The 11,239-nt window shown below is 41.0% G+C and overlaps 1 protein-coding gene across 1 annotated transcript; it reads right to left on the reverse strand.

The window, feature by feature from the left end:
* Positions 1-484: 484 nt before the first annotated feature.
* Positions 485-9,385, reverse strand: LOC123046968 (V-type proton ATPase subunit a3). The gene is made up of 18 exons (XM_044470428.1): positions 8,997-9,385; positions 7,673-7,717; positions 7,046-7,168; positions 6,857-6,964; positions 5,533-5,640; positions 5,292-5,465; positions 4,543-4,680; positions 3,999-4,106; positions 3,748-3,855; positions 3,487-3,635; positions 2,473-2,626; positions 2,223-2,383; positions 1,932-2,138; positions 1,675-1,858; positions 1,517-1,600; positions 1,221-1,420; positions 1,064-1,123; positions 485-988 (listed from the first exon to the last, which is right to left on the reverse strand). Exons 1-18 carry the CDS (start codon positions 9,138-9,140, stop codon positions 784-786), a joined length of 2,460 nt encoding a protein of 819 aa, XP_044326363.1. The 5' UTR covers positions 9,141-9,385; the 3' UTR covers positions 485-783.
* Between the last annotated feature and the right edge of the window lie 1,854 nt (positions 9,386-11,239).

Raw genomic sequence — 11,239 nt, forward strand, 5'->3', positions numbered from 1 at the left:
GGAAGGTAGGCTAGGGTTTTGGCGCAGGTATGTGGAAGATGGCTAGGGTTCTTGGCGCAGGCACATCGAAAGCTAGATGTGGTGGAAGAGGTTGCTCTGTATACCATGTAAAATCTGGTTAAGCGTTCCTACTCCCATCAGGGGAGCCGCATGAGTACATATTGATTGTAGCTTGGAGTACAAGGATTGGCAGCGTCGAGGCTAACTAACAGGTTTAACAGGAGATAGAAGGAGATACTACACCGGATATCTACCTAGCTATTCCAACGTGACATATAAGATGTCCGACCATAGGCCTCATAACAATATGTTTAACAGATCTCACATCTACAACTAGCATATCATTTTCTATGCTCTTGGCATGGATTTATGGATACTACAACCAGATTTGTTGCAAGACGGGCACCATTCTACCCATTTTTCCAATACAAATGACACGCATCTTGGTGCACGTTCGAGAAAAAACTTATCGACAAATGTCAAGTAAAACATGCTCAAAACAACGGGTCTTATTTATTTACAAAATCATAGTATAAAATACACATCGGTTATGTGGTAGACCGCAGGCATGAGCATAAACTGATGAATGTCACAACTCCCAAAAATGTGGAGATGCAATGCACTCGGCTTTAGTTGCAGCTGTACCAGCCGCACCGTTATAGCACATCATAATTTACAAATAACCAGGTATGGCTCCAGCTCAAGCAACATGAGTTTTCTGAATCTTCCTCCAACAGCCTCTTGAGGTCTTACATTATGTAAATTACATACACCGCTTGGGGCTCAATCTTCCTCCTCGAGGATCGACGCGAACACGAATGGTGCAAACTTATACCCACCACCCTCATAAAACTTACCCTGGAACTCGACCCAGTGGAGCCTCAAGGCGTGCAGAAATGCACTCAGGGTCTCCATCGAAAGCAGAACAAAAATAGTGGCAAAGAGGAAGACCATTACTCCGACGACAAGGATGATAACATTGTTGTATCTGCAAAGAGAGCACAACACAGCATTAGAAGAGCCACAATAGGCGTAGAGAGCAGTAAAAGAGAGTGCATCTTACCCCCATGCTAGAAGAAGAACCTTATCATAGAAGACACTGGACAGTTCTGAGTGCGCGAGACTGCAAAAATAAAGACATCGATTACTTGTCAATGTCTGTCTCGTGAGGAGAAACTTACTTATTTGGGGTTGATGTGTTATATCATGTTCAATGATACCTGAGAGCCCAAAGACGAAGATATGAGGCGGTATTTGAGACCGCACCGAGCACAAACTCAATTGTGTGGATCAGCTGGTGGACCAAAACTTCACTGAATTCAAACTCCTCGTGGTTGTGTGGGTTTTCATGTTGTCCTCCCAATTGAGCCACTGATTCATCTGTCTCCTGGAGCATGGTGTAATGCTGGCCTTGGTGTCTCTGATGGAGGCAAATTAAAACATCAACAAGTGGGTATATGATATAGGAGTATATTCCAGTGAGAAGACAGTTAGGGAATTAAGAAAGGTCTGCAACCTGCTCATGTTGCTTCTTCAAAAACAATGGCTTCGGAAACAGCATCCAAGGCACAGACACCAGAGCAAGCAGAAGTAGAACAAGCTGCGAGGAAACAAGAAATGTTATGTGCAACTGACAGAATCAACACATGGCAGCAGCAATGAATATCACCAAACCTGCACAATTCTCTGCCCAGGAAATAGCTGGTTCTCCCCAATATCATCCGTTGGACTCAGAAACATATATATCATTATATGGTATAGGTCAGCTTTTGAGCCAGTGCACCACTTAATAATGATGAGGAGTGACAGGTAACCAAATAAGCTGTTTAAGAAGATCAGCTGGGGAACAAACTGATACCTGTTGACACAAAAACTGAATGAGTATTTTTGAAATCACAGGACTGATTATTCCTGGGAAGAGTTCGACCTACCAAACATTAACAGTATTTTTGAAATACTTCGCATTAAAGAAACTCAACACAATTCCAAGGTTCATTTGTGCAATTCCAAGAAGAATTGACATTTTCATCTTTAGGGAATTGAGAAATGGCAGCTCACTGCGGCTTCCATGCCACACTGGATCGACACCAAATGGGTATGTTTGCCCCACCATAACTAATCCTTCAGTTGTAGCATCCCTATAAATAAAACAAAGGGGAAAAAGGGAAAGTCATGCGATTTTCATAAAACATCAAAGTAGGAGCACAAATTCAGCAGCTTACCCACACGAAGGATCATGGCAGGCATAGGCAGATTTACCGAAGAGCTCAAATGGAACCGAGAAGAACTCATTATATATCAATCCAGTGTAAATTGAAAAAAGGGACATAATCAAAATTACATAGCGCCCACCAAACATTATTTCCACTATGTCATCTAGTTTCTGCGAGCAAAGAAATGAAGAAAGTTAATAATAATTTCCTTGGAAAACATATATCTACTGAATGAAGAAGAGAAGGCTCGAGACGAAACCTGTGAAGCTAGCTTCTTCTCTCGGATTATGAGGTACAGTGCAGTAAGAAATATACAAATTCCATGACCCCAATCACCAAACATGACGGCAAATAAGAAGGGGAATGTTACGATGGTAAATAAACCAGGATTTAGTTCTTGATAGCTCGCAATACTGCAAATTATATTTAATGTAAAGTTAGCACATAGCATGAACCCCAATAATTCCTTTATGCAGTAAGAAGTGACTAGGTTATTCCTGGTTGATGGTAACCATTTCTGTAAATTACAATAAATATCAGATATGTTGAATTAGTATCACTAGTTTGAAGATAAAAGTCCTAACCCACATAGATAATTATGCTCCGTATTCTACACATATAGCACAAAGAAATAATAGAAATATAAAACTTAACATGACCAGTACGGGGGCATAATTATCTATCAGCAAAACAAACAATGAAAGGAACACAAGAAAGAGTATAACTATGATAGAATTTCACTAAATGAGCACAGTACTAAAGGTTTAGAAAAGGGAAACACAAAGTAAATCAACAAATAAATGGACAAAACAGTATACTGATCTAGATATACCGATTATGAAATAGATAGATACAGATATGTGAGAGATGTATCATGGTTGGCACTGGTCCTTGTTGCCCTGATTCTCTGTCTCTAGGAGTTTGAGTGGCTTCTCCTACGTTCCGCTGCACCTGTCAGTCCCTCCGTGTTCTCCAACGCCACCTCTGCCGCTTCCTCCACTGGGTCGTTTGCTCAGTAACGTCACTGTTGGGAACATATTTGTGGTTCACATATGTCTTCGTTCGTTCGTACTACTTTGTGGTCTTTTAGGGTCTTTGTGCTCCTTCAGATTCTACTGGTTGTAAGCTTGGCAAAGAGCCATATTAGTTGTGTAATACTGATACCCCATTGTATAAGAAGTTTCCTATAAATGTGCCACACATGTACGTGTACATATACTGGCTTATGGCTCACTAGTGTTTCCCTAACAATCTTTATATTTTTGAAACTTACCCATAGGCATCCACAATGTCCTGGAAGGAGGACGTAAATTTGTTTGTCTGGAAATACGTTGGAGGAGATTCTTGTGTGTTCAGAATTTGGAAAATGCAACCAACTTCGGAGTTGCTACCAGTAGTAGCACGATGAAGTGCATCTTGTACCTGCAATAGGTAAAATAATCTCCTAAACCTATTGACAAAGTAAGAGCAACCGAAACCAAAAAAGCAGCCAGAAAACATCAATTCTAGAAGGGATGAGAGTGCATTTGCATACCTGACTTGTAGCAAAAACGGGACTCCACCCCTCAGCAACTAAACATTTCTTTGTTACATCAAGACTGAACATGTTTAGCGTGTGGTAAATAGCTTTTTCCTTCTTTAACTGAAGCATTTGTACGTCAATCAGAATTAAACATGAATGCAACGAAATTAATAAGATATTCAGCAAGCGTTGTTCAAATAGCACGGACTTCTATTTTGCATGATAAGAAACATACCAAAAGATTGTATATAATACAAGCTTACCAGGTTGTTCCATTCTTCATACTCACAAGCTATATTTTTAAGTATGCCGTCACGATGAGCTAAACCTATTTCAACAGTTGCCTTCAACTCTGACACTTTTCCAGATACCTAAACAGTTGCAAATGTTTCAGAACAAATAATAGTAACTTAGTAAATATAGTACAACAGCTTTTGTGAAAGAATTTTCGACTACAATTCAGAACTTCTGCACAAGCTTGAGACAGAAAGGAAAAAAATTTCAACAAGATTACCTATCTAATCAAACATGAAACACCAAAAAGAAGAAAAGAAAATACACCCTCCAGTTTACAAAAATGTGTCCTAAAGTACTAAATAATAGCGGGTTTAATATGATGATGTGCTATCAATTGTATGGTACTAAGGTCAAATATATAGTATATGCTCAAGAACATCACATAGATATATATATATACAAAAGCAAGCACGAGAGGAGGTCTCAGCATTCTCTTCAAGAGAACTAATCCACAAAGCAAAATGAGCACCAACATGGTTTAAAGAACAAAACACAGGGGTAGACACCAACCTTCTGAATAGTTTGTAATTGTGTGGCAAGGTCTTCTGGAAACGGATAACGGTTGGCACCAAAAGCATCACAAATTTTTAGAATCTTGGATTTTGCTCTCTCCCCAGAGTAGAATATAACGAAAGAATTTTTCACGGCCTGTCAATACGTTATAGTGACAAAACCATATGAGGAAAATAATATTTCAGAAATAAGTACATAACTAGTGGGGGAGAAATAACAACAATATGATGTGGCTTACAGCTGAATGTTAAACATCATTGCCGAGAAAATAATAATTTGTAGAGTGAATTCCATTTTTTATGCCCTAGTTTCATGTTTGTGACAGGAAATACCCCATTTAGCAGAATTTTCACATCTTTACCAAATTTAAGCAAACTTGTGCCACTAATTACCCCTTCTAATTTTTTCCTATTCTAACTGCTTGGGCCACACCGTAGTGCTGGCTAGGCATGCCACACCCGTCACAGGATAGGTTGTTTATGATTCTTTTGTTATCTCAAAATCCCATACAATAGTACTGATTAGGTTCATTTTCAATCATCTGACATAACAAACTTCGTCTTCAACGCAAAAAAATAAAAAGCAAAGAAGCATCATATTGAATATTCATAAGTACTCCCTCCGTAAACTAATATAAGAGCGTTTAGAATACTAAAGTAGTGATCTAAACGCTCTTATATTAGTTTACAGAGGGAGTAATTCCTAAAATTTATGGAAGGGAGTTGACGACAAAGGGAAGTAGTAACCTTCTCTCCAGATTGTGGATCAATTATAGATTCATCAACAGATTCTTGTCGGAGTAACATATTGCCCCTGGTGGCACGGTAAAGTATACGCTCAAAGGCCATAGCCTTTTGCTTTGGCACAAGACCAATCAGGGAACCTAGCTTCACTTGTTTCGATGGATCTATCACCATTTCCTGCAACGAAAGAAGTATGAAAACAAGGAGAACTAATATATTGCTTTACTAGCAAAATGGTCCTCACCTGGTGCAATAAAGGACTCTCCAGAGAAGAATCACCAGACTGATCAGCCACCATTTCCCTCTGTTGCTCTGCCGCACTTCTCTGAGCTGAGTAGAAAAACTCACCAGTCTGAAAGTAAATAGAGACCAGTAATGAACAACATATAACTAAGGGTGGAGCTACTATAGGGACATGGCATTATAGGACTCTCGAATATGTACAAATAAAATATCCGCACATCCAAAATACATCCTACAAATACAAAAAAAACAAACCGGCATAGTTTTAAATAGTTTTAAAAATAATGCCCCATAGCTCAAAAAACCAGAAGCCTCAACAGATGATGCACACTTAAAATCTGGCGTGCGAGAAAAATAATACTAATTGCAGTCAAAAGTGCACAACTGGATAATTAGGTGCCCTGTGTAGGCACAGCGAGCACAAATATTCGACTAACTGGCAACACACAAGGAGAAAAGAAAAATAATTGCACTGCACAAGTCATGGTACCCATTGCGAGGAGCACGCTTCGGCAGCAAGGTGCAAATGCAGTCAGCAGCTTACCCCTCGGCACAAAGGAAGTTCAGGTATAAGGAACTTATTTCTTGCTTGCCTAAAGATTACGGTGGACTCAGGCTAAAGAAAACTAACATGACCAGATTCCCATAAGACAAGGGTTCCTAATTGCATACAAATTTAACAATGAATTGTTTCCTACACCAATAACCAGATATTTATCTGACTCCTCATCCTCCTGCTGTTGCTATGCGCTACTTCCTGGAATGCTTGCTACATGACTCCTGTCATGTCGTTGACCCAAATACAAGCCGACAGAAACTACTCTCTTCTAAATTTTCATTAAAAGTTGTAAAGAGATGTTTCTTTTCATTCAGTCAATCAATACTACTCTGTAATCTGAATCATCAAAATATATAGTTTCTGGTTTCACATTTGTTTGGTGAAGGCTGCATCGATTACAATTATACTTTTTATAAATTTCTGATCCCTGCTTGAGATTGGAACATCAGGAATTTCATGTCATGTTCAATAAAACCCAAAGTAATGTACAATGAATGCAATTCGAAATCAATGGTGGTAAATATTGCTACATTTTAAGTTTTTAACTATATCAGGGTGTTTATAGAAACTAGAGAGTCAATTACCTTTCCTTGATGTCACAAATATTCTACAAGCAAGTTTTTTGTATTGTTTCTTTTTCACCTTGCACCTCAGGGGATTTCAGGGTTTAATTCCTTTCAGTTTATGGTGCTCTCGTCAATGCACGAAAAGAGAAAAGTGAATTGCATTAAATAAATTATTTAATTATCCTTTAATGTGGTCATACCTTTTCTAGAAGAACATTGTACTCCACCAGCTCATTGTATGTCCTCTGCAATTTTCTATTATTTGTATTTACTTCAGTTAGCTCAGCTTCAAATTCCCCAAGTTTTATCTGTTAGTTGACAATGTTAAAACAAAATTCTACACTTACAACCTGCAAATGATGAGGGCATAAGTTTCATTAACCAAATACCTCCAGATCACCAATTTCCAAAGAAGCTCCTGAAAATTGCGTCGGAGAAGTCAATATTGCAGCTTTCGACATTTGTTCCTTGAAAAAACGCAACCTGCGAGCCATTTCACCACACCTCTTGATCTGCACAAGGTGTATGTGCAGAAAAAAGATTATTAAATTCACAGATCAGTATGAACTAGTAGTAAATATGATTATGATTCAGAGCACAAGACGAATGCGAAATATTTAGGGTTTAGTCCTTTTCACATTAGGCTACATGTAATCAGGATAACGTAGGATTCTGAAAACCAAATCATTGCATTAACTGGATATTGTGGTTCCATCCTCATATAATGGGGACATGTATTAACCCACTATGTATCATAGGAAAATGGTGATAATCTGGGCATTAAGAATAGGATATTGTTTCGCCTCATCAGAATAGGATATTGTTTTCACAGCATAAAGTAAAAAAGATGCTGAAAAGACCAACAGTTCTATACGAAATTTAATCAGTGACATACACGGGATTTAGATCCTTTACAGGTATTCAGGAAACTGTGAATCGTAATAAGCTGGACAGATATAAGGCCACATTGCATAACAGAGCACAGCAACAAGAAAGCATTAAATAAGGTCGCGTACCTGGGCAGCATATGCCCGTTGGAATGGGCTCTTGTCCGCATTAAGCTGAAACAAAGGGCAGATATTAGATTCTCCTGGACTAAACGAAAAGGAAAAAAGCATGACTTAACACAGATAAAAATCGCCTATGTCAACATGGTTTCATGTTTTACCTTACGAAATTCCAAGCTAAAATAAGTTCACCTGAGGTTACATAAACTCATAAGATAGCGCTACACGTACGGTTGCATGTCAGTAGTTGTAGAAAAATACTTCAAGTAATTAACAAAATTTGAAATGTTTATAGTTCCAAATTTATCACGAGGACATAAAATTAGGCTATTATTAACTTGACAGTCATGTACGTATGATCCTAGTGATGTTCCGTGAAAAGGCATCATCCTAAGGCATTTTATGTTCATCCATGAAAAGGATAAAAAGTTGCCTCCTCATGTGCTTCATGAAGAACATTATGCCTCCTCCATTCGAAGAAGAACGCACCACTCTTGAGGGATATACTAGAGAAAACAAGGGCCTGAAGAGCATACCACTAGGATCGTGTATAACCAGTGATCGGCCTCAGCAGTGAGTGCGTTAGCTGCCATGTGTAGAGTTCAAGATGACAGTGTCCCGCATGGTACACGATCACTGTGGCGCAAATCCATGCCTCAATTTGCCATTTTCAAATTGCAATAATAGGGGAGGGGCTTTTGTTCGTGCCAAAGTTTGAGATGCGGCAACTTTTCATAACACCGACACCTGTTGCAGCGGCACCATTTCAGCTAAGTATTTATCTGGTTGAGGCACGTGCTATCTTCTACTACCTCCGTCCTGGCTTATTGGCCCCCTTCGAATTTTGTGTCAAACTTTGACCATAAATTTAACTCACTAAGTGTTAATGCATGTCACACAAAATATATCGTAGGATTCGTATTCGAACATAGTTTCCGATGACATCATATTTGCTCTGTTTGACTTATATTTTAGTAGTTAAAATCAATGGTCAAAATATGATCCTAAATAAAGGGGTGGCTAATAAACTAGGACGGAGGAGGTAGTAATCTGTATCGCTGGGTCAATCCTATAATTGTTTATCTCAAGTGGTCAATGCTGCACGTTGGCTATCGGTTGAGACATATGCAGTCCACATCGCGTATCATAGCACGCAATGCTCTATTGTTTACAGCGCCGAGGCCCAAAACGCTAGGCGCACACCGCCGGTCCGCACCCGAGCTTGAAGGAACACGACGAGCAGCATTACGCGATCGAACGGAAGTGGGGAAACAGATTGAAATCCAAGCAATAAAGCAAGCAAAGGTGTGAGCAACAGGGCGTGCGGACGTACGTCTTTGAACTGGAGGAGGCCGAGGTCGCCGAGGTTGGAGACGGCGAGGCGCGCCGACTCGGCGGGGATGATGACCTGCACCAGCTGCATCGCCTCCGACCGCAGCAGATCCATCGGCGGGGAGCACCCGCCGCCGCGCGACATCGCGGGTCGGTCGGAGACCCTGGCGGCGGGGTAGGGCGTCTGTGGGGCGTGCTTGCTCAATGCTCCGGTGGGCTGCCGCGGCGCAGGGGCGACTCGGGGGAGCGGTCAACGCGGTTGCGTGGCGGTGGCGGCGGTGCTGCCGATTGGCTTCAGAGGGAGGCGGAGGAGGTGGAACGGACGGGAGGTAGTCCTCCCTGGAGCGTGAGTGCGTGACGATGGTGCTTTCTGTAGTAGGAGTACGAAGCAGGGTGAAACTTGAATCGATGTCAGCAGGTGCTTTCCTTCGAAGGCATCTGTGCTGCTCAAGAGTTGACTGGCCCTGCCGGCTGCCGGTTCCCGCTGTCACTCAATTTATCCCCCACAAATTTACAATGGCTTGACGGCTTGTTTGCTTGTACATGAAGCATTGGCATAATCCCTCTGTTTTTTTGTTTTCTTAGATTAGCACTAGCAAAAATGCCTATGCGTTGCAATGAAATAAAAATAAATGCATTGCCCCTATCCCCACAATTATGGCTAAAAACCTCTCACAGGTCGAGATCCTCTTTTTCAACACCATATCTCAGTCGTTTCACCGCCTATTCTTCTCCTTGCCATCATCAACAGTGGCAACAACGTGACAATGTCCATGCTTCGCTACGAAGCAAAGTAGGTGTTGCTAGAAATGAGTAGCATGTGTTTGTCTACATAATTTCCTATCATTAATAGTGAATAGCACAGATGTAATTTATAGTACATAGCATCAAATTTTCCGAGCTTTTAATGTAACTGTTTTGGTTAGCATGTGTACGTTGCAGCAAGAGAAAAAAATATCACATGCGCGTCCATCACACGCCCTCGGGTCGGTGTGTGTTGATGGTGCCTTGTGGAGGGCGTGTGTTTTAACGGTTTTCGCCTGGGTTTCCGTTAATTAACCGGGCAACCCTCTTCTGCTTAATGAATGTAAGTGGCAAATCTTTTGCCTTGTTTCAAAAAAAAAATATAAATATAATTTTAAAAATGCATTATGATGGAATTCACTTCCGGAATCTGGCACTAGCAGAAAAAGGACCTATTGTCCCGGTTCGTGAGGGCCATTTGTCCCGCTTTTTGAACCGGGACTAAAGTGTCGGTACTAATGCCCTAAACCTTTAGTCCCGGTTCTTGCATAAACCGGGACAGATGAGCCTCCACGTGGACGGTGCGGCGAGCCCAGGCAGGAGGACCTTTGGTCCCGGTTGGTGGCACTAATCGGGACCAATAAGCATCCACGCGTCAGCATTTCAGGTGCTGGGTTTTTTGTTTTTTTAAAGGGGGAGGGGTTTAGGGGTTTTTGGAGGGTTAATTTAGGTGTTTCATATATTGTGTTAGCTAGCTAATTAATAGAGAGAAGTGTCCTCTCTTATCTCCGTGCTTGGTCGACGCTACGTACTATACGTATAGAGAGGACTAGACACGCTAGCTAGTAAGCAAATGAAGGAAACAAAAGATCGTCATGAATATATGCATAGAGAGAAGTGATATCGACCACCTCTCCCTCTCTGAGAGATTGGTCGAACAACAAGTTCTCGTATATCTATCCGACGCTACGTACTGGCTACATATATACAATATAATTATCTCTTACAATTTAATCTCCTAATTCCAAATGAACTCAGGGTCCACATGGTATTCTCCGTGTTTAGCGATCACGTGGTCAAGAAAGAATCGTTGCTTCATCAACCTACTCGGCTGGAGATTCCAGTGTCACCTGGTGACCTGCTCCATCACCTCGGCTAGACTGGGGGCTTCACCTCTTCGGAGTGCCGAGCTCTTTGCTCGGCCGCATCGGGCTTGGGGGCTGAGACCTTGTCCCGCACCAAGCTCGGACCGCGTCATCAATGCCGAACACATTAACCAGCTAAGTCGCTTTCATGCTCAAAAACTTTTAGATTTAAATTTTGTTCGGTCCGACCAAGCATTATACTTTTTTCGCAAAAAAATGTTTGTGAAAAACTTCCTTGTCCAAACTTTGTTTGTGACACACAAATTCAAATACCCCGTTTACTTGGGGGCTTCCTTGCTGGAGCTTTTCCTCTTGCATATGATTATACTTGTACGACTTCGTTCCTTGTTCATGT

Source organism: Triticum aestivum, chromosome 2B (genome assembly GCF_018294505.1).
Source record: "Triticum aestivum cultivar Chinese Spring chromosome 2B, IWGSC CS RefSeq v2.1, whole genome shotgun sequence".
Lineage (NCBI taxonomy): Eukaryota > Viridiplantae > Streptophyta > Magnoliopsida > Poales > Poaceae > Triticum > Triticum aestivum.

Excerpts from the sequence above, each read along its gene's own strand:
- LOC123046968 (XM_044470428.1), bottom strand. The coding sequence starts at position 9,140 with ATGTCGCGCGGCGGCGGGTGCTCCCCGCCGATGGATCTGCTGCGGTCG. Across the intron at positions 3,856-3,998 it reads ATGAAGAATGGAACAACCTG|TTAAAGAAGGAAAAAGCTAT; the intron begins GTAAGCTTGTAT and ends CAAATGCTTCAG. Across the intron at positions 2,627-3,486 it reads GACATTGTGGATGCCTATGG|TATTGCGAGCTATCAAGAAC; the intron begins GTAAGTTTCAAA and ends TATAATTTGCAG.